This window comes from Protopterus annectens, chromosome 10.part0 (genome assembly GCF_019279795.1).
Source record: "Protopterus annectens isolate FY-2018-M chromosome 10.part0, PAN1.0, whole genome shotgun sequence".
Taxonomy (NCBI): domain Eukaryota; kingdom Metazoa; phylum Chordata; order Ceratodontiformes; family Protopteridae; genus Protopterus; species Protopterus annectens.
In genome coordinates this window covers 1,177,295,730-1,177,319,796 of record NC_056744.1, presented here as the reverse complement: position 1 = coordinate 1,177,319,796, position 24,067 = coordinate 1,177,295,730, and the positions used below count along the sequence as shown (strand labels likewise).

At 41.6% G+C, this 24,067-nt stretch overlaps 1 protein-coding gene across 2 annotated transcripts in view; it reads right to left on the bottom strand.

The window, feature by feature from the left end:
- LOC122813545 (tudor domain-containing protein 5-like) overlaps positions 1 to 24,067 on the bottom strand; it is a 981,502-nt gene that overhangs the window by 122,404 nt on the left and 835,031 nt on the right. For both annotated transcript variants that reach the window (XM_044085920.1, XM_044085921.1), the window contains one exon: positions 17,281 to 17,491. In XM_044085920.1, the coding sequence (XP_043941855.1) occupies positions 17,281 to 17,491 (211 nt within the window). The remainder of the gene's footprint in view (positions 1 to 17,280; positions 17,492 to 24,067) is intronic.

Genomic DNA, 24,067 nt, shown 5'->3' with positions numbered 1-24,067 from the left:
GCAGGAGACAAGGTCAAGGCTCCTTTGGTGCCTTTGTCTGTGATTAAGAAGCCATTTCAGAGGGTAGCTATGGATATTGTGGGGCCTCTGAGTTCCTCAAGTTCCACAGGAAAGAAGTATATCATTGTGGTAGTAGATTATGCTACCAGATACCCTGAGGAGGTGGCTCTGTCCTCCATCGAGACAGAGAAGGTGGCAAAATGCTTTGTTAGAGATTTTCAGCATGGTAGGTTTCCTGAGAGAAATAATGACTGACAGAGGTGTCAATTTCATGTCAGACCTGCTGGCTTGTCTGTGGGAGCACTGTGGGTTGAAGCACCTAAAGACCACCCCCAGACTAATGGTCTTGTGGAGAGGTTAAACTCTGCACTAAAGACCATGCTACTGTCATTTGTAGACCAGTTTAAGAGAGAGTGGGACAAATATTTGCCCTATCTGCAGTTTGCATACAGAGAGGTACCTCAGGAATCCACAATTTATTCACCCTTTGAGTTGTTGTATGATCACAGGGTGAGGGGGCCTTTAGATGTGATTCGTGATGAGTGGGAGGGGGGTGTGTGAATCTCACAAGGAGTCTTTGTGGCATATATCCTAAACCTCAGGACAAGGCTTAGGGAGCTCATCGGCTTGACCCAGGAGAACCTGGCAGGAACCCAATAGCAGAAAAATGTCTGATGACAGTAAAGCTCCAGCCCATGTATGATGTGGGAAAGCAGGTTGTTCATTCCTTTTGGACACAATAAGCTGCAGGCAGCTAGGGAGGGACCCTTCAAAGTGTCAAGGTCAGTAATGTTGGCTACATGGTAAACCTTGCTAGGCAAGAGGCAGGAGCACAAACTATACTATGTTAACACGATGAAGCCCTACCATGAAAGGGAGGCCTTTGTGCTAAGTATTTGTAGTGGGTGGCAGGGGAATTCTGGTGAGTTATATCCTCAGTGAGGCTCAGACTGACACCTCAGTGGAAGGGGTAGCAATGTTCCAACGGCTATCTCCTACCCAGGTTCAAGAAATTAAAGCAGTGTTACAGGAGTTTGGGGACATGTTCATAGGGAAATCTGGATGCACCCACCTGGTGCAAAACCATGTGGATGCAGGACCCAAAGGCCTTACAAGGTGCCTGAGCGAGTCAGACTCTGAGGGAAGAGGTACAGGAAATGTTGGAACTGGGGGTAATCCAGGAGTCCAGCAATCCCTGGGCCTCCCCAGTGGTGCTGGTACTAAAGAAAGATGGCAGCACTAGGCTCTGTGTGGACTACAGAAAACTAAACAGTCATACAGAGTCACATGCTTACCCTATGCCTAGGACAGATGAAGCCTTAGAGCAGCTGGGGGGGCTAAGTAACTGACCACTATTGATCTGACCAAGAGCCTCTGTGACTCCCTTCGGATTATAAGAATTCACAAAAATGCCCTTTCGGATGAAAAATGCCCCAGCAACCTTCCAGAGGCTGGTAGATCATATCCTAGCAAGAACAGGAGATTATGCCCTTGCTTACTGTATGATATTGCTGTCTACAGCCATTCCTGGCAAGAGCACCTTCGGCATGTCAGGGAGGTGCTGGGCAGAGTGCAAAGGGCAGGGTTGACCACTAAGCCCAGTAAATATCAAGTGGGTATGGCAGAGGTCTCCTACGTAGGACATAGAGTGGGGAGTAGTAAGATCTGGTCCAAACATTTCACCATTGTGACACACATGTGCAAGAACCTGGTTCAGCTTCTCGCAAAGGGGGTAGTGTGTAAATTACAGAGTCAGGTGACCAGATGTGATGTCATTCTATAATCCAGCACTGAAATGATGCTTTAATACTAGATGACACATTAGCTTCAGGGCAGTCTGTTTGTGAAACCTATCAAGAAAGACTACTCATCCACATCACCTTGCCTTGCTCTATTAAGTAAGTAGGAAACAGTAATTCTTTAGCTCAGTTAGGAAAATATAGTGAGATTAGTTAAGGGGTATTTTTCTGCATCTGTGTGAATCTTTCCATGTGTTATTTTTAATATGTTCTGTAACTGAAACTCTAGTGTTTACTGTGAAGAGATATTCATTATTGTCCTGTTTTCTTTTATTATCTATTATTAAATATATTTAAACTTTTCATTGTGGCTGGTGTTTTAGAAAATAGTTTAACCTTTGAGAGTACTTATATTTATTTGGTGACACTATGGCTACTCCTGAAAGTCTTTCTGCCTTGGTCAGCATTACCAATGGTATAAGTATTAATTTCACTCAGTATAACTGGAAACCATGTTAATAGCTTTAGCGTTGCTGACTGGTGGCAGTGGAACTACCTTATAGACTGGGCAGAGGTGGTAGAGTGGGTAATGTGTGCCAGTCTTTCCCAGGGGTGTGTGTGTGTGTCAGTTACTTGGAACAGGGACACAGACCTCCTTAGTGGTCAATGTGAATTCTTATTTGGGGGAGGGGGGGTAGACATATAGAGTGTGTGTGTGAGTGAGGGGACTGGAATGTGTTCCCTATGTGCTCTTAAGGGAAATTGTGCTTGGTACAGAGAGCTGCATCTGAGAATACTGTGTGTATCTATTTCTCTCAAAATGAACGTTCCTCCACTAGTGTCTATGGTGAGGACCAAGACTCCTTGATCACTGGCCCAGAGATGGGACATCACAGTATATACATAACTCTTCTTTATCTGATGTGTTCAAATTTCATTCATTCTTCAATGGATGGGACAGAGTCCCCAGCTATCTGAATTCCTGGAGAGACTCTAAGGAAGGATATTCCTGAGTATGGGATGAGCCAAACGTCGCTCTTCCCCTCGAGACCAGATCTAGTTTGTAATGCGTGATAAAGGTAAGAGGATTTGACCATGCTGCAGCTGAACATATGTTGCCCATGGATGCTTTAGACTGAAATACAGAGGACGCAGCCACAGATTGGGTTAAATGAGCCTTTACCGATTTTGCTAAGGGGAGATTCAATTTGCTGTTGACAAATGAAATGTAATCTGTCAACCATTTAACTAAAGTTACCTTTGTAACTGATTTGTCCAATTTATTTTGTGCAAAGGAAAAAAATAGCTGATATGTCTTTCTGAGCTCTTTTGTTTTGTGCAGGTAGAAATGTAATTGTCTATGAACATTCAGTAAGTGCAGCATATATTCTCCTTTATCTGTAAAGTTTGGGAAAATACAGGCAGGTTAACGGCTTGGTAAATGTTAGATTCTGGCAACACCTTAGGTAGGAAGGAAGCATTAGCAAGTAAGGTGACCCTATCCCTGTGGAAAATCAGGTATGAGGGCTTGGAGGATAATGCTTTAAGTTCTGAAAATTTTCTAGCAGATGCAACTGCAATTAAAAAAAAAGTTTTCCAGGTCAAAAATCTTAAATTGCATTTAGCTGCTGGTTCAAAGAGAGAATGTATGGTGGTAAAGGATCTTTATAAGGAGGTCTAAGTAGCAGGGTACCTTTCAAAAAGGCTTTGCACAACTTAGGGGAAACCAGGGACAAATTCTGAAACCCCACATGAAAGTTAGAGATGGCAGCGAGTTAACTTTAATAGTCACTGAAGTAGCATCCCCATTAAATAAACTCTCAAAAAATTCAAGAACAGAATGAATTGGGGCTGAAAAAGGTTCACCTGATTCTGTTCTGCCCATTAAACAAATTTTCTCCATTTACTTCTGTAGAGTTTCCTTGTAGAGGGGTTTATGAGAAAATAACAGAAAAGAACAGACAGGTGACGAGAGCATAGGTTGCCTGGCTATTAATGGAATTGGAGAAACCATGCAGTTAGTTTCAGATTTGAGATGTCTGGGTGAACCATTACTGTCAGGTGAGACAAAAGGTCTGGAGCTGGATCCAGAATCCAAAGTGGGTACAGAAGACAAGGCCAAAGGAAGGGGAAACCAAATTTGTCGAGGCCAGTAAGGTGCAATGAGGATAACTTTGCTTTTCAAACTGGTTGCTTTCTGAAGGAATTTGAGAATTAAAGGAGCTGGGGGATAAGCATATAACAGACGGGGGGGGGGGGGGGGGGGCAATTGTGGAATAGACCTTCCCTCAGTGACTCCCCATTTGGGAGACTAGGACAAAGAAGCTGCTGCATTTGTTGTTTAGGGGAGATGGAGAGATTGCAGCAAGGCTGGCCCCACTGATGGAAAATCAGTCTGTCACTTTGTTGTTGAGAGATCACTTGTGAGGCAGTTAAGATGGACCTGCTCAGTTTGTTTGCTATCATGTTGGACTCTCCTGGAATGTGTGTTGCAATTAGAAAGTGGATAGAGGAAATCACCCATTGTCACACCTTCAGGACTTATCGACACAGGGGGTAAGATTTGGTTCCCCCTTGTTTGTTGATGTACCAAACCACTGACATGTTGTCCATTTGAATTGCAACTGTTCTAACAGAGAGAGAGTTTTGGAATGCTTGCAATGCTAAAAGCACCACTCTCATTTCCAAATCACTTGATCTGCAAGTTGGTCTCTTCGGAGGACCAAGTACCTTGGAATGCCCCCCCCCTCCAATTTGGGAGGCGTCCATGGTCACTACGGACTTCGACTGAAGGACAATGAAAGGATGATCTTGCAACAGTTGTTGTGATTGCATCCACCAGGATAGACAGTGTTTGCATACCAGAGTTATTCTCATCTTTGTCGACATGGACTGACAGAGAAATAACCATTGTGTCTGTAGGATTCATTGTAAAATTCTCATGTGATATCTTGTTCAAGGAACTATGATTACTGCCGATGACATTGATCCCATGGCTTGCAGAATCAACCAGGCTAAAATGCTGGTACTACAGATTATTTTCTTGATCCGATTTCTTACTGTCTTTACTCTCGAAAGGGGAAGAGATGCTACCATAGACACTGTGGTGAACATTGCGCTAATGAATTCCAATGTCCGAGTCAGTTGTAATTGATGGCTATTCCTACATTTGAACAAAGTTTGCTTGCACCAGTTGATACATGGTCGGAGCAGTAATAAGCCAGTCATTTAAGTAAGGAAACACCCGGAATCCTTGCAGTCTCAAGTAAGCTGCTACTATTGCCATACATTTGGTGAATACCTTTGGGGACTGTGATGAGGCCGAAGGGCAATGCTCTGAACTGATAATGACTAGCTCTCAGATGGAAGCGTAACTATCTCCTGGATCGACTGCTATTTTTATGTGACCTGAAGGTCTGTCGAGCACATCCAATCGTCCTTGCTCAGAAAGGGCAGAATGGACTGAACAGTTACCATCTGGAACTTCTGGAACTTGGTGTGTCAAACTGATTTGTTTAACACACTGAGATCTAAAATTGGTCTCAGTCCACTGTTTTCTTTGGCACTAAAAAGAATCTGAATAAGTTCCAGATTCTATCTGGTTTGAAGGGACCTCTCTGATGACTTTTCTAGCAGCTTCTGTATTTCCAGTACTACTGCTTTTCTCTGACTGGATGGAACATCGGGATTTTCTTGAGTGGGGGGGGGGGGGGGTAGGAGGGAAAAGGAAATAATATAACCTCTGGAAATGATTCTCTGCACCCAAATATCCTTTGTTATGCTTAGCCAGGCTTCCTGGTGCAGAGATAAACGACCCCCGACTGCCTCTAGAGGAAAATAATTGTACCTTCCCTCAGGAGTGCTGAAAGGGTCTGTCGTAAAACATGTCTCTAGAACCTTGGTTTTGAAGGGCCTCCTCTGCTACGGGAGTGACTTCTGCTATTATTGTTTCTCCCTCTGCCTCTGGAGGAACTACCTCCATAAGTGTCCTGGAAAGGACCCTGAGACTTACTGAGCCACATCTTTCAACTTCCCCATTGATTTCTGGAAAATGTCCATTCAGGTGTTGAAAAACATTCACCCACTAGAGATAGGGTCTTCCCATACTTCTTACACCGGACAGTGTGTCTTTTACTGTGGAGCCAAACAAAGAAGAACCGCCAAAGGGAGCATTGACGAAAGATGACTTGAAGGGCTCTGCAAAATCACACAGATACATCCAGGCATGCCTCCTGACAGAAATGCTTGAACCAGTCACCGTCGAGATGTCTTCTGAAGCAAGCAAGATGAGCCTCATGGACAAATTTGCGATATTTATTTATTTATTTATTCCAGTTTGGTGACTGGGGAAGTCCACTGGGCTTGAGAGCCCATTTTCAGTGGAGGACCGGGGAGAAAAGTTCCACAATACAAAGTTACATTACATAGAGAATGACAAGAAAAAATATTTGCATTGCAATGAACAGGTAGTATAACAATCAACAGGTAGTATTACAGTCAAAACAGGTATCATTCAGTAAAGACAGCAAAACTATTAAAATTTTTTCAAGAAAAAGACAGGCATACAGCATAATGGCTGGATGTTACTGTTTAGTTACATTTATAACCTAACTATATGGGAGAAATTAGGAAGATATGAAGGTTAGCCAGGAGAGAAGGAGGAGCAGAGCTTGGGAGGTATGAGTTGAAGAGTGCAGTTACATTTCCTGTGAAGATACAGGTAAGAATGAAGTTGTGTTTTGAAGGTGTGTGGATTGTCACACGTCCTCAAAGTAGAGGGCAGGGCATTCCATTTTCTGGCTAGGGAAAAGGAGAGTAGAAGCTGACCAGCTGGGCGCTTGGGATTTTGGACGATTATAAGGTTTTGGTGAGTAGGTCTAAGGGGGGGCATATGGTTGTAGGATATTAGATAATGCAGGGCAGCTAGCAGGTTGGAATAATAATTTGTGGGCTGTGACGATATGGAGGAAGTCAAGTTGATTAGGGAGTTCAAGCCAATTTAAAGAGTGCAGGTAGGTGCAGTGATGGGAGGAGGATTTTGCCTTGGTAGCGAATCTGGAGATTTTGTTGTAGCACACTTCCAGTTTGAAGGTGAGTGTGGAAGATAGCTTGGTAAGCAGAGGAGCGCCATACAAAACAGAGGGGAGGAGATAGATAGTGGACAAAGTCTGTCTGGTGGGGGGAGTGAGGAAGTAGTTGTTTCTGTAGAGTAGGCAGAGTTTTGTGTGGGTTTTCTTGATGTTAAGTTGGAAGTGAGTATTGAATTTTAAGTGTTCATCGATGGTGACCCCCCAAGAATTAGGCAGAGGGAACGACTTTGATAATGGAATTGTTAAGGCTGGTAATTTGAAGGGAGTTTTTATCAATGGGAGTGAATTTTGAGGGAGTGAATAGAAAAATCTTAGTTTTGTTAGCGTTTAGTGAGAGGTGGTTTTCAGTAGTTGAGAAGGCAGTTTGAGTTAGAGACTGAAGATCAGATAGGTTAGAGGCACAGCAGATCAAAGTGGAATCGTCTGCGTATTGGACAATTTTGGAATTGGGTATGACTTTGTAGAAATCGTTAACAAAGATGTTAAATAGCAAAGGGCCTAGTATGGAACCTTGAGGTACTCCTGTAGGGGTGGGGGGGGGGGAATGGAGGAGGCCTGGCCCCATTTGACAGCTTGGGACCTGTTAGAAAGATAGCTGGAGTACCAGGAAAGAGTTTTTGGGAGATGCAGAGATTCGATAGATAGATGATTTAATAGATGAGTGTGGGAGATGGCATTGAAAGCTTTAGATAAGTCTAGTAGAACAGCTGAAACTATGTTACCAGAGTCTTGAGCTAGACTGACAGAATGTAAGAAGGATGGAAGGGCTGTGATGGTACTGTGTCCTGGGCGGAAGCCGTGTTGGGTAGGAGGTGTTCAGTAAGGAATGGCATGAGCTGCAGGTGTATGCATTTTTCAAGAAGTTTAGAGATTGGTGAGTGGATAGCTATAAGGCAGAAATTGGAAACATTACAGTTTTTACCACCCTTGTGGAGTGGTAGAATAAATGCAGAACGCCATAGTATGGGTACATAGGACTCAAGTAGTGATCTATTTATCAGGATGCTGATAGAGCAATACCATTGGAGGCAATTTTTAAGAAGGAGGAAGGAATGTTGTTGGGGGTATTGGTGCAAGGTTTAAATTTGGAGAGAAGCTTTTTTATAAGGTAGGTGGATACAGGTTTAAGTTTAAAAGTAGGGGATGTAGAAGAGGAGGGGGAGGAAGCTTGAGCAGAGTAGGGGTGGAGGGTTATTGTTGGGGAAGGTCTTGATTAGATCAGCAATAGAAGAGGTGAAGAAGGTGTTGAATAGTTTGGCGATTTCTTGTTCAGATTTACTAGTAGCAAGACATGGGTTGTTTTTATGTACCAGGCTTGAGGAGGGAATTAACAGAGCGCCAGAATTGTTTGAGGTTTTTTGCATGATTTATTTGGAGTTTGATGTAGTAGGATTTTATATCTTTAATTACTTGTTTTTTAGCTTGGTTTCGCAGCTGTTTGTATTTAAGTAACAATACAGGCTGTTTATGTTGGAGACAACTTTTCCAGATTTTGTCTCTTTGTAGCATAATTTTTTTGGTTTCTTTGGTAAGCCATGGGGTGGTTTTAGCTTTAACTCTTTTTGTTCTAATAGGAGCTAGGGAGTTTAGGACAGTTAAGAATGTAGAGTTGAAACAGTCAATGGCATAGTCTAAAGGTAGGGTTTTTAGTAGGTCTCAGTTGGTGAACTTAAGGGAGTCAGAAAGGTTAGAAGGGTTAAAGTTAGCGAGGTTGCGAGTATGTAAGAGTTGGTGGGAATGTGAGAAAGATGGTGTAGCTCTATGGATGAAGGCAGGGAGGTGGTCTCCCAATGTGTCAGGAGTGACATCAGATTTTGTTATTTTGTTAGGGTGAGATACCAGGATCCAGTCTAGGATGGAGCCTGGGGGGTTGGTTTTGTTGGGCCTAGTAATGGAGTTAGTGAGTTGAGTGCAAACCTTGTACTGAATCAATGGGAGAGTAAATATGTTTACAAAGGAAATTCATTTTGTGATCGTAACTTATTATTTTACAAAAGATTTGTAGACGATTGTTTCCTATTATGGAAAGGTACTACAGAAAGTTTAATGGATTTTATTGAATATTTGGAACGAACAACAGAATTTTTACATTTTAAAATGAAAGTATCAGATACTAATATTATATTTTTAGATATTAATCTGTTTATGGTTAATGGAGAATTACAAACATCTGTACACAGGAAATCAGTCCATGCTAACAGGTATACACATAGATATAGTATGCATGGCCCCCGTACGTTTAAAAGGATTGTGAAAAAAACAGTTTTGTAGAGTTAGTAGATTAAACACTGATGTGGACAAATGTTTAGAACAAATGGAAGATATTAAACAAGAATTTTCTGATAGGGGCTATGATTTGGAGAGTATAAATGGTATAACAGAGTGTGTCTTAAAAGAGAGATCAGATATGACAGCTCCACTCTTTAGTGAAGAAAGGAAGACAATGAATAATACTAATGCTGGAAATGGAAAACTGAGATATGTTACAAATTATAACACTAGATCTAAAGGGATAGAGAGTATAATACAAAATAATTGGAATATTTTATCAATGCTTGAGTTTAGAAGCATTATAACTGAAAGGCCGTATTTTGCATATAAGAATGAAAGAAGTCTTAAACAGAAATTGTGTTATAAAGATTTTAAGCAAAATGGTAATAATGTTGCCGTTAGAACGACTAAGAAAGGCACAATTCCATGTTACAACTGTAGTTGTTGTGAAGATGTGACATCAGATATTGAATTTATCCATCCAGTCACTAGATTTCCTTACAAGTTTGATTGTTATGAGAACTGTAATACAACTTGCATAGTTTATTTAGCCACTTGCACTAAATGCCCCTCGTTTTATGTTGGTAAATGTAATAGGAAATTAAAAAAACATATTATAGAGCATAAATCAGAAATTAGAAGGAATGTATCTACTAACGCACGGGCGAAACATATAAATAACAATGCTAATGATCACAACTTTAAATTTAGGGTAATAAAAACCATACAGCAAAGTATGAGGGGGGATGATATTAACAACATGCTGGAAAACAGAGTATTCCTGGATAATAAAACTACAAGCAGATGTTTATCCAGGGATTAATAGTGCAGTATGAAGCCCGTTTTAATTAAGAAGCAGCATAAGCTGCATTAATTGAGAGTGTATTATTTGTTAATTGGAATGATTTTTATTGGTTGGCTGTGTCATATGATTGTTTTTTACTATTTAATTGAAATGTGAAATGTTTTTACTATAGCACTGAGGAATGGGAAACCCGAAAGCTTTGCAAATAAATTTGGTGATTCTACGTAACTGTGTTCTTTTTTATATTGGCCTCTGCAGTAATGGCCCATGAAAGGGAGGTTGACAGTTTTTTAAACATGTCCTTTTGCAATTTCATGAAGTGTGCCAGATAATTCAGCGATCAGACAGCAAATGTCCCTGAAACATACACGCACTTCCCAAATCTGTTCAGTAAGGTAGATTCTCTACTAAGTGGGGTGGGGGGAATCACAGTGGAACTCTGTTCTGCAGGTTCCTTCTTTGTAAATGCTGCCATGATCGTTGTTATCAACTGGTACTCCCTTACTCCAATGTTCTCTTCCTAGCGGTTGGGCAAGAATCCTGTCAGGTCTCTTGTGGATTGTCTCAATCGTATCAGGTTCCTTCAACACCTGCTTAGAAACCAATTCAATAAGTTCATCAGCAGGCAGAGTGGCCCAGGAGGTAGATGGGGCAGTTCCAAAAGCTTCCAGAAATACTTACTCTTCCGGGGTTGGGTTTTGGGCAGACCAACCATCCTTCTGTTTAAGGAGCTAAAGGATGTCTCCAAATGAGATGTCATCAGCAGCTGATTTGGCAGACCCTTCTCACTCATCAAACTTAGTACCCTCAGTGACGGACTCCTAGGAGGAGTTCAAGTGCTTCCTCTTGCACATCCTCTTCCTAGGAACTTCTTTGGTGGGATGATCCAGAAGTATCGGAAGAGATGAAAATACCTAGCTGGGTGGCTTGGAAGCTCTGGGTTGCCTGTCCCAATGGTGCAGAATGCTGATGATCACAGTGCAAAGTAAGTTGAGATGTTGAGGTTGGAGCCGAGGGGTTAGGACCCGCCTGACCTGCCGGAGCAGAGAAAACGCTCTTCACAATCTTGAAGGACAAGTGCACTGGAGGGAAGAAAGCCAATGGAGCTGAGAAAACGAGTTTCTGGCTGTTACTTCCCTTCACTCCAAGAACTGTCCACCCAAGGCAGAAGCTGGAGACAAGCTATCTAACACTGAAGCTCCAAGAGGAAGAGACAGCTCAGAAAACCTTGAAGTCAATTCTATCCCCTCAGATCCAACCTGGAAGTTTCAGCTCTGACAGTCTTTCTGATCCAAAGATGTTGGAACCAGAGCACTCAGAGTAACAGTCGGTTCTGAAGACAAAACTGTCTTCAGATTTGACAAAGAAGGACCCATAATGCTTGGATCTGAGGACTCTATCAATACAGGTTGGGTCAGAGAAGGAGTTACTACCGGCAGAATAGTGGATGGATGTTTCTCTTGAACCAACAGGGTAGGAACAGTAAAGACCCCTTCTGAAACTGCTCCGTGAAGAATCCCCTCATCATCTTTCCACATCTGCTTCTATGAGATTTCTGGAGGAACGAGAGGACACCATAGGAGGAGACAGAGTGTCGCTCCAAAAAAAGGGGAGGTTACCCTAGATGGGACCAGATCCATGCTGGATGAATATACCTATATCATATGTGGTAATAGTTTAGGATCCACAGACTTTAGATCCAAGGTACACTTTTTGTTGGATCAGAGGAAGGACCAACCACATATTTTAATGGGTCTGAAGCTGGTCAGATCCCAAGAGACGTCCGATCTGATTTCAACTTCTTCTTTCTCGGTTCTGATGAAGTGGATGCAGTCAAATCAGAAGATCTGGAGCTCTTTAACGGATCCCTGGCTTTTGTTTTTGGAGACTGAACTCCAGCAATGGCTTGCGAGAAAGGAGTTGGTAAAAGCCCCTTTAAAATTAATTTATTTCGCCTTTCTGTTAAAGCCCGGGGGTTGAACCCAGCACAAACATTGCAATCTTGGTCTAAATGTATGGACCCCTAGGCAGTAGAGACATAATGAATGAGAATCTGAAAAGGGCATTTTGTGCCCATATTTTTCACATTTCTTAAATCCCTTATCAGACATCTGCACATATAGTATATCAAAAATCCCAGAAAGGATACTCAAAAACTGTAAAGTATCTGGACAACACACTACTGGATACAACTAGTACTGACAGGAGGAAGTCAGAGAAAAGGGCTAAAAAAAAAATATTGAGAAAAGAAACAGGGTAAGAAAAGGCTACCAGCAATGGTAGCAAAGACTACACCAACAAGTGTAAAAAGGGGAGAAAAGTGAACAAATCTGAAGACTATCGGGGGGGGGGGGGGGAGTAAACCTAGCGACAGAAAAAACTATAACCAAATAACTTTTTAACTAGAATAAAGCTGAAAATTCTCACTTATCTTAACTGAAAGCTCAAGAACGAGTAGCAACCATGTCTAGATCCGAAAGCGGCAAATGAGATCTGAGGGACGTTAGGCTTAGTGCATTATGGGTAGGAAAAGAGCTTGTGAGTTTGTTGGCGGCCACAAGCTAGTGTAACGGCTGAGTTGGATCAGAGCCCCATCCATTGATTAATGAATTGAAAACTGACATCAGATCAAGTGTAAGCTTCTGTAACACAAAATTAAGATCCCCAAGGTGGAGCCACTGGTTTACTTTGAGGCCCTCTTGTGCAAAACTCCTATCAAAAACATTTTGACATGAGACTGCATTAAAAGACAAAGATTCATGGGCAGACATTCCCTAGGTCTCTTGGGTGGAGTGGAAAGACCAGGGATGAGCAGGAAAAGAAACCCCTTGAGGCGTCTTCAAGGCCATCAAAACATTAAATAACTCCCTCCATCCCCAGAGTGAAATCCTAACATTCACGATGGGGAGCCTTAACAACACAGAAAATATGGTTTCTTTTTTGTTTCTTTTTCTGCAGGATGTCTGCCTGAAATATCCTCGGAAGGTCAGAACTCTGGTGTGACTCAATAATGATTGTAGGAACCGCCTCCCTAACTAAGAACTGAGGAGTCCCCCTCAGTCCTTTGGATATAATCAGCCGAGGTTCCCCCTCAACATCAGGTACAGATGTCTGAAAAGCATCCAAGGATATGTAAGAAGCCAGATCCATGCCAGCCTCTGACAGGGTTATAGCAGAGGAATCCAAAGCAACCACTGGATGGTCCTCCAAGCCTTCACTAGCCTTGAGAGAGATGACTGGGGAAGGCTAGACAGCAGCTGCATCAGACCTAATTTTTTTTGGCCTTCTTCTTTGCAGACAGCTAATTCCCAGGAAGAGAGGATTCTGCCATACCACCTTGAACCAACAACTTGAGATGCTGGTTCTCCAGGTATATGGACAAGGAGGAGAGACGACTACGAAAGATATTAGGAACAAATGTCTTGCAGAGAGCACTGCTTATGATTTTGGGATGCACCTAAACAGAAGAGACACTAGTCACAACAGTCTTTATGGGGAAGCTGCCTCCCACACTGATACTTACCTTTTCTGGATGACATGAACACAAGAACCCAAACAAAATAGAACAAAGAAGAAATCCCAATGAGGCACTTGTATGAAAACACAGCTTGCTAATCAGCACAGCAGAATGACATCCAGAACAATGCTCAACAATGGCATTTGGACTGGCGGCAAAGAAGTTCTGAGTGCATGCATCTGTATGTCACTTTTATGCCCTACACAGTGTGCAAAAAGCATATGCGTGATGTATAATGCCTCTTAAATACAAAAGGCTTTGGTATACTTGATAGATGTTGGGCTATCCTTGGCAGACAATCCCTAAGGTAAAGAATACTGCAACAATGATATGGAAGGACATCTCAGAAATAGATCTAGATACAGATCTATTTTTCTTGTGGAAGAAAAGCTCTTTGAACTGAGGTGTCTAGCTGATACCTCAGGAACACAATGCTGTGTGAAGGAGCCAAGAAAGACTTTTGAATGTTCTTTTGGAATCCTAGCTTGTGTAAGAAATCTCTCACCCAACAGACAGATTCCTGACACTTTGAAAAAGGCTTTGCAAACATAAGAAAGCCATCTATCCTGTAGCCTGCAATGAGCTATAGCTGGAGATAGGCACTTTGTGAACACTCTTGGTGTAGTGGATAGTCCAAAGGATAAGGCAGAGAACTGATAAAGTGATTCAGTCACATAAAACCTTAAGAGACGTCTGAAGTCAGGATGAATAGGGACGTAATAACAAGCATCTTTTAAGTCTGTTGTAACTAGGAAAGTTGAATGAGGATGAAGAGTTCAAAGGCTGTGAAGTGACATGATTTTGAATTTAGGCACGATCACAAATGGGTTCAGGAAAGAAATATCCAGAACTGGTCTATAAGCATTTTCTTTCCATGGCACTAAGAACATCCTTAAATAAAAACCCTTCTCCACCTGGGGAGGAGGAACTGATTCTATCACTCTTTGGGACAGCATGTGATGAAGAACTGATGAAACCAAGACAGTCTGATCTGGAAAATGAGGAATGAACACATGGAAAGAAGAAATTTCCTCCCACTGTCATCTCAAACCTTTATGAATGATCTTCAGAATCCATTTGTCTGAAATTGTTAAAAATTGAGATTCAGACTTTCTGGAAGGAAAAAAGAGGATAGGGTCACAAGGTCTCTTGAACAGTCATTCAGACTTGTTGGACTGTCCTTGGTTTTTGGAAGGTTTGAGGCTTCTTTTTGGAACTCGTTGCCATTACTTCTTAAATGTCAGTTTACCTTTATTTTGCTGAGACAGTTTATTCTGCTTTTTGCCAAAACTGGATGAAGAGTTAAAGAATACCTTAGAAAATTTAGAAAAGGAGGGCTGAAAAATCTTAGAGATTCCCTGAATCAGCTTTCTTTTTTCTTCACATGGGGAGAAAGGGTGCAGAAACTAAATCTCTGCCAAAAGGGAAATTTAAAATCTCATTTTAATATCTGGTAGGTTCTGAGAATGCAGCCATGCAATCCTCCTCAAAACAGTACCACTGGCCATTGCCCTGGAAGAAATATTAACAGAGGCATGCACACACTATAAACAATGAGTAATAGTCTGTAATAAATAGAAGAAACTAAATTATTTAAAGCAGAATTTCCTCACAAGAAGAAATTACAGATAAAACATTACTCCTATTTTCATAACTGGTCTGAACAAATTTTAACATGAGCCTAACAATTCAAAATTCTGAAAATCAAAGTTGCAGAAGTATACACACTTTCCCCCATACATATCAATATTTTCCCCACCTTTATCAGAAAGAATAGGATTGGAATTAACTAGGTGTTTAGCAGTGGTGGAATCAACTAAAGCTATAGCTGCTGGGTCAGGTTTGGGAAAAGTGCATAAAAACTGAGGAGCTTTATAAATCCTATCTGCCTTTTCAGTAGCAGCTGGCTGACTATCAGGAAAATTGCAGGCAGTAACAGGCACAACCTCTAAAACAGCTCGAATAAGGGGAATAACTGTAGGTTTTGGAAATTCTTTCTGTTATAATTTGCATTATTTTCTAAGGAACTGAGAAGCCTGAGTGTTCTTCCACTAAAAACACTGCCACATTCTAGGAATAGTCTTAGAAAAAGAGACACCCCCCAGCGAGAATCAGAAAATGAGCCCCCCCCCCCCCCCCCAGTCTGAATCACAAATTTGAGAAAAAAAAACTGCATCTGTCCTGTCATCTTCCTGTTCAGATTCAGTCTTGAATCTCTTTAGGAAAAGAGATACAACTCTTTTACCAGAAACTACTCTTCAAGTAGGATCAATAGCCTGAATTAAACCCTGAGCCACACCCAGTAAAACTACTCCTTTCCTAGAGAAATTTGAGGAGCACCAAATGTGCTTAGTTTTGTTTCTTTTTGACAAGAAAATGGGGCCAACAGTGTTACTACTTGTAACAGCAGCTTCCTCAGGGATGGGCACAGCATTTTCAAACAGAGAAGCCTTCTCTGTTCTCTCTCTCAGGACAGACAAGATTAAGATTGACTCTCCCTTGTCCACTGAGAGAATCCCAAACACCACAGAGGACATAGCTAACTCCTAGTCCATAGTGGTTGTAGGCGCTACACTAGAGGGATACGGGGTAAAAGATGAGTAGTCTGAACTACAACTGGCCACATCAGAGTAACCAACCTGTGGTTGAGGCAATTTGCTAACCTGCTGTAGCAAAGGACACTTGCTTAACTTTTTCTGTGTGTGGCTGGAAGAAGGGCTGATTGTGTTTCCATCTTTCCCAGGGAAAGCAGCAAATGTTGGTAAAAACTACAAGTCACCATTTTTTTTAAGAAAAAAACACAGTAAAAAGCACGTTATAAAACTTTGCCAGCCCCCACAAAGTAAATTAAACACAATTTTCCACAGAAAAAAATGGTTTTAAGTTACTTCGCACAACTTTTAAACTGAGAGAAAAAAAAACTCTCCTGTTTAAAAGTACAATACAGTCTCATGGCAGTCCATTAAAACACAAAACTCCTAGCTGTAAAGAAAACTTTTCCTGAAGAGGAAAGTAATAAAACACAAGCAATATTCAGAAAATTTAAGTTTTTTTTTCCCCAGACAGGACTCATCTCCCCAGCAAAGGAACAGCAGCAAGCTGACCATCAATCTTCAAAAGCCTTACAAGAAGCATACACTAGGGCAGCAGTAAAGCTCCGAAGGGCTTGGCATGCAAACTTGTCTTTTAGAGAGCTCAGCTCGAAGTGCCTGACAATTTGGGCACATGGAAGGTGCCTGAAGCTTTGGAATCTGACTGGCTGTTATATCCTTGTCAGGAGATAACCCATTTAGCTAAGGCTACTGCATTAGCGACCAACAGGATGAACAACAATAATAATAATTTTTATGCAGTGAATCCTTTTATCAAATGTCACTTCTGAATTTCAATTAAATACTGAATTATTTCATTAATCAATAAAACAGCAGTATCAACTTGGAAATGGTTTAAAAAGTATGTGCAGCACTTGTACTAACTCCTGTTATAATAATTTTACAATTTTGTCGTAGACATAAAAGCAGAAGCCAGTTAAAGAACAGGAAATGTAATGCATATCTTTAGAGGGTTTTTTCTTCAGTAGCTTAGACAGATTTCCGCTATTCCAAAAACTGTTTAAAAATCTCTTCAGAAAAAGGATCTTGATATACCAGTACAGCTAAATGTTAAAAGCACAAACTGAATGGATACAAATTCAATCATACACTAATACTGTGTCTTGGCACACTATTCTGCAGCTCAGCTTTAGTTAGAACTTGCACAGTACTTGAATACTGTTCACTTTCAACATTGTTTTCATGCAAGACCAATGTACACAAAATACATGAAGCAGAAGTGCATATTTTCAGAAATACAGATTACCTTTTGTGTACTCAGATGGACAGGTTACCGCAGCAGCAGGCTGCTGGGGTCTTTCAAGAGACAGATTCTGCAAGGTTGGTACACTTTTAACTGATGACTGCTGAGACTGATCGATGAGTGAGATGTAAAAATCCTCTACTGTATTACTTGTGATCTCACATCTCTCTTGGTCATTGGTACTCTTCCCTGTAGATTTCTTCAACAATGCAGTCTGCAAAACACATCCAGAGTTCTCAGTCATTTGTAAATTTAACTACGGGGGACTTATGAATACTGCAGATCTAGACCACCACCACAATAAATGCTTAACAGTTTAGCAGTCCAAACAGAAACTGGTTTAAATACGAAGTTAAGCTGTCCCTATTACCCTATTAACTTCCATTTTTAACATTTCAGATCAAAGTACGACTCAAGTATAAAAGTGTGATTGTGTGTGCTGGCAGAACAAAGTTTATGGTTAATCGTGAATCACACACCATTCTGAAGCATAAACATGGACCAGTATTCACATTCGCAGACAAGTAGAAAAATGGCAATATATCTAAGCAGATGGATGTAAATATGCACATGTTCATGCCGAAAAAGAACCAAAAGATTTCATAAATCTGCACAACAAATTTAATAGCGTAATTATGTGATATTTTACTGGACCCTGGAATGACTACAGCCCAGTATAGAGAGGCACGTTTCCTACACTGCTGTAACATCCTCAAGTAAACACTGCTCCAAATGATATATGTAATCATTGTACAAAATAAATATTCAGTTTGTGTACATTAGGCTATTATTTCTCCCCATCTGGCATCAAAATACAGCATTCACGCAAGTGTGAAGACCATAATGCTGTATATTGCTTCTCGGTCATGTTCTGCAGTAAAACATTGTTTTTAATTATTAAAAGAGTAAGAACCAAAGGCAATAATATGTGGGAGTTGTAATATGGCTGCACACTACGCATCAGCTGGATCAGAGCTCTCCCTGTATGAAAACTGAGAAATGTTGCAAAAACCAGTAAAAGTGATCAGTTTGGGTAAATCCAGTTATTAGCTAGTAATTGTGCTGCCTGGATGCCAGGAAAGAAGAAATCTGGATAAAGAAAAATCAATCAAAAAAAGTAGAAGAAAATGATGTGGCTGGAAGAACCAAGTTTCAGCTTTAGTACAGGAAATGGCTTCCAGTGATTAAGAGGAAAAATTTATCAAATTCACAAAAGAAGCGTTTAAAATAAGAGATATTACAGGAATATAAAAAGTCAAATGATGAAAGGCTGGAAATCAAAGAATCTCTGATCAGTTATTCAGATGATCTGATTAAAATGCAGAAATCAGAAGGTGAAATGTTAGGAAATCTGGCTGAACATGACACTTCAGAAGTAGAGTTGTTGCAAAAAAAATGGTAGTTAAAAGACATGACAGAGAAACCAGACTTTTTTTGCTATACTAGAGAAACTGGATGGGAAATACTGCATTAATTTTATGAAAGTACAAATAAGCAACTGGACTGGTGTTTCACAGCAGAATTTGTTTAGAGGTCTCATCGTGAGAGTGTGTCCAATCTGCCCACTAAAAATGCAGCCAAAATTAACATTAATAAAGATGGAATCATACATGCAGGAAAAAAAAAACTGTCCTTGACAAAACTGCCAAAAGGAAAAGGTATTTAAAACTGGGGACACCAGAATGTTTGTAGAAAATGACTATTTACTGTACACTAGACATAAGAGAGGCTGAAAAAGCCTGGAAGTTTGCTGACCATGTTAAACTGGTAGGAGAACTCTGGAGGAACGCATAAAACAAATGACAAAAGGCTGGAAAACAAAAAAGTAGCTATTTAGTTAAAAGGGCAGAAATCAGAGGATGAAATGATGAAAAGACAGGATGAACATGAGACCTCTCAAGAAGACAGTACAATTACGCAAGTCCTACTTACCTGTAACAGTAGATGTTTGTAGAACACACTGCCTTACTGGCATATGGTTAGTACTGTCTTGCTATTCTATCTTTGTCAGTCTACCAAAGCTCACCTTCCCCCTGCCTGTCTGTGGGTGTGATGGACCAATCCGTCTGTGAGTATAGGGACTGCCTTTCAGACCCATAGTTAGGACCCTTTCAGTTTTCTAGGGTTCAAAAAGGAAAAGAAGATGAAAACACAAGCTTGTAAACACCTACTTACCAAAATAAAAACTACAAACAAAACAGAATGCTGAACATAACTCACTGGCAACTCCAACCCCAAAATATGTGCATCCAAAAAAGGGTGATGATGGGGATTGCATAATCACACTGCCTTCCTGGCATATGGATAGATTCCTAAAGCTTACTCAACCTTGGAGGAAGGAAGGAAAAGGGTCCAGGATCCCCTGGAGAACAATCCTAGTGAAGTCTGCTCTGGAGTTTGAACAGGCATCCAGCTTGAAGTGCTTAGTACAGAGGTATGGACAGTGGACCAAGCTGATGCCTCTAGAACAATTCTAGAGTCCAATCATTTCCAATACGCTACTAAAGAGAAAAAGGCCCCTGTGGAATGCACTTTTACCTTGCCGGGATTCACCTTGTCATGGTGGGTGTAACAAAAAAAATTCCAGAGGACAATGAATGTGCAATGGCTCGCTTAGATACAGTTTGACTCTTCTTTGCCCCTGTGTAGGAAATAAAAAGCATTTCAGCCTTCCTAAAGGGTTTTGTTCTGTCAAGATACTATCTGAGCAGTCAGTGCATAGCCAAGGTAATAAAAATCTCATCTCCCTTATTCTTAGGCTGTGGGAAGAACACAGGAAGATTAACAGACTGACTGAAGGTGAATTCTGTGACCACTTCCGGCATGAAAGAGGGGTTAATGCTTAACACAACCCTATCACTGTGGAAAATCAGTTAAGGTTGTTCAACCACGACAGCTTGTCTCACCTTGCAGATGTTAGAGCAATAAGGGAAACAGTATTTCATGTTAAGAACTTCAGATTAGCCTGAGTGGCAGGTTCAAAAGGTGGTAAGGTCATTTTTTTTCCAGGACGCACTTGAGATCTCATGAAGGAGGAAGTGTTTTACCAAAAGAGAAGAAAAAGTTGGATCCACTGACAGACAAGCCAAGGTAGCCTCTAAGTGCACCTTAATGGAGGCAAATGGATGCAAATGATGAGCCATCCTGAAGTAGCCCAGACAAATATTTCAAGACCAAATGGCATCTTTTATTCCTACTTAGGCACCACTTACAAAACCTAATCCATTTGAAAACACAAGTTTTTTTGAAAAGTTTGAAAAAGCCTAACGGCGAAAGTGCTCACTTTTTGTAAATAAAGCTGTGTTTTTACCTAACCGGAGTTTGGTGACTGCAATTTCCTGTGTTGGAGCAGTATAGTGGAATTTATTCTGGTGACTGGACATTTATACTTCCCTGCAGAGGAGGAGTGCTTGAGGCGTCTTGCTTTGACCATATTTCAGTGATTAAGAGCAGTGTGTGTGTATCAAGAAGTATCGGCTTATCCGCTTGGATTGTATCAGCTGGACATTGCCATTTTTGACAGCGTTTTATGGTGACTATTTTTCATTATTCTTTATTTTACACGCTGTCGATTATTTTCCTAGTTGCTGTGGTTTCTGTGATTTTGTTACAAGTTTTTTTAGTAACAGGTTTTCTGGCCTCATTTACCACATGTTGCACATCCTGATGAAGCAAGTACCTAAACAGAGTCAAGATTGAATCATCTAGTTGGTAGTTGTAGTTGCTCCATACTGGGGTACACCAGTTGCCTCTGAGGTTTGTGTGAGCAAATCCAGAGTGTGAGGAAGTCTGTGGTAATTGCTCTTGTTCAATAAGATTAGAAGGAAGAACCAAGGCTACCTGGGCCAGTGGGGGGGGGGGGGGGGGGTCACCACAATGACTTCTGGCATTTCTTTCTGAACCTTCAGAAGTACCTTGTGAATTAGTGGAAATGTATACAAGAACATTCACATCCAAGGGAACGAGTATGTGTCTGTCCTCCAAGCATGGCTGCAAGATGTCTGGAACAGAACTTCTCCAGCTATCTGTTTTGAAAGGAAGCAAACAAATCTGTCTGAGGCATTCTCTACATCTGGACTAGATTCTGGAAAACCACTGTCTTTAGCTGCTACTTGTGCAGGTCTGTCCAGGATCTGCTTAGTCTGTCTTCCATGCCATTTTACTCTGAAGAGATGTATGATGCCTGAAGAGTCAGAGAATGCAGTAAAGCAAGCTTCCAGGCCATCACTGCCAACTAGCAGATGGTATGACCTTGTACTCCTCCTTGTTTATTGAGGTACCACATCACTGTGGTGGTGTTTGTAACCACCAAAACAGGACATGGAGTCCAAACGAATTCTTTTGCGGAGGGGAAGTTCCTCCTGGAGAATATCTGAAGCACCAGAGGATCATAGGAGGTTACTAGGCTAATGGCCCTGGGGACCTTGCAAACCTAGCCAAGAGTTTATCCCCAAAAAGAAACCTCAGTCAGCACCTGTCATCCCTGTCAGTGAGGGACACAGGTGGAATCCCTGGGACAAATTTGTGGTTTCCCATCCACTCATCAAGGTTACCCTTGAAGAGGGACAGCAAGGTGTTCTGTTTGACGTGTATGGGAAGTCTATTCCAGACACGGGCCAGCCTCTGGGAGACAATCCAGTCTCTCCAGCAGGTATTGTTGATGTTGCATATTAGATTTAGGCCTTTTGAGTAGGTAATGCATGTGGAGTTAGACTTACAGATATGGAACATCTCGAGTAGGGCAGGGTCCAAGATTCCCTTGTAGGCGAGACACAGATCACCCCTGAGCAATCTGTACAATGCCAAGTAGAGTGCTGTGATTTGAGTCTGCCTGCACAGGACCTCTCTTTATAAGGTATTTAAGTGGATTTCCAGTTGGTGTTTGGAGATGTACATACCAAATGGGGCATTATACTCAATTATTGGTCTAATGAGGGAGGAGTATAGAGAGGTAACAACCTCCTTTTTCTGGATGCAATCCCTTTACTTATGAGATAAATCAAGTAAAAGGCTTTTCTGACCACTGCCGCTACATGATGGTCAAATGTGAGGTTGTAATCAACTTGAGTGCCCAGGTCTCTCACCACAGGTTGTGTGCTTAGGGGGTTGTAGTTGATGTGGTAATCAGTAGGGGTCGTGTTTTTGCCGAATGGTATGATGATGATTGGGGAGTCAATAACAGCACCCAACTTACAGTTGTCCGCAAACCTGGAACTTAGTCAGCCACATGATGTTTGTCTTAACCTGGACCTCTTAGAAGTAGATGTCAAACAGTAGGGGTCTCAGGACAGATACCTGGGGAACTCCACTAGTGACAGGCTTGCTATCAGAGGTACAGGTGCCTATTTTGACTTTGAGGGTCCTGTCGGTGAGCCAGGTATTCAGAAAAGATAAGTCCAACACTGGTCTCCATGACAGGTCTTTCTTGGGAACCAGGAAAATTCTGGAATAGAAACCTTTCTTTCTTTCTGGAGGACTGGTTTCATGACCCATGAAATCCAGCATTTGCTACAGTATAGGAGGAATAATAAGGTCTGATCCAGTGGGTGAGAGGGCACCCCCTTGAACTAAGGCAGATGTTCCCTCCACTGCCACCTGCTACATTCATGCATTGGAAATCAATGACGACCAAGCTGTCTTGTTGAGAGCTAACTTTCAAGACGGGGCACCCAGAGGGAGACTGGGTAAAATTAGAAGTTATGTACTCACCATAACGTTCCATCTGAGTAGGTAATCTTCATTTGTCAGTAACCTGTGGGTATCGGATCCGAGCCGGCAGTTTCAAACAGCTAAGATCAGAGCTCCAAGCTCTTCCCCCTTACCCACAATCCCCTGCTAACCCTTCCTGTCCTCAGACCGAGTTTGCTTAGCAATACAGAATATTATGACACAGGAGTCACTTATAAATCCTAACATAAATAAGCTGGAAACAAAGGCTAGGAATCCTTCTAATGTGCACTATAGGTTAGGGGGATGGAGGGAGGGTCGGTTGCTGACAAATGAAGATTACCTACTCAGATGGAACGTTATAGTGAGTACATAACTTCTAAATCTGAAGTAGTTAACTTCATTTGTCCATCAACCTGTGGGACAGAGTCCCCAGCTACACAAACCTTGGGCGGTCCTCATGGAAGGATATTCCGGAGCACTGCGGAGCCAAAGGATGCTCTCCCTCTGGAAATTATATCCAACTTATAATGGTTAATAAACGTATGAGATGAAGCCCAAGTGGCTGCTGAGCAAATGTCATCCAAGGAGACCCTGGACCAAAAAGCAGCCGAGGTGGAAATTGATCTAGTAGAATGAGCGTGGACTCCTTCAGGTTCGGGACGGCCGGAACTTTGATATGCTAGTAAGATACATTGGGAAATCCATCTGGACAATGTAACTTTCAATACTGGCTTCCCCAAAGAAGGTTTTGCAAAGGATAAGAAGAGCTGGTCCGATTTCCTGTGACCAGCGGTCTTGTGCAGATAAAATATTAATTGCCTGTGTACGTCCAGGGAATGTAATTTATATTCACCTTTGTTCTGGTAATTTGGAAAGAATACCGGTAAATTAATGGATTGGTTGATGTTAGGTTCCGACGCGACCTTGGGCAAGAAGGAGGGATTGGTCCTGACGGAAACTCTATCTTTGTGAAAAACCAAGTATGGCGGTTTGGTGCAAAGGGCTTGAAGTTCTGAAATCCTTCTAGCCGAAGTGATGGCAATGAGAAAGGCCGTCTTCCAGGATAAGTATTTTAGGTCCACTGTGGCTGCTGGCTTGAATGGGGGGGGGGGGGGGGCTG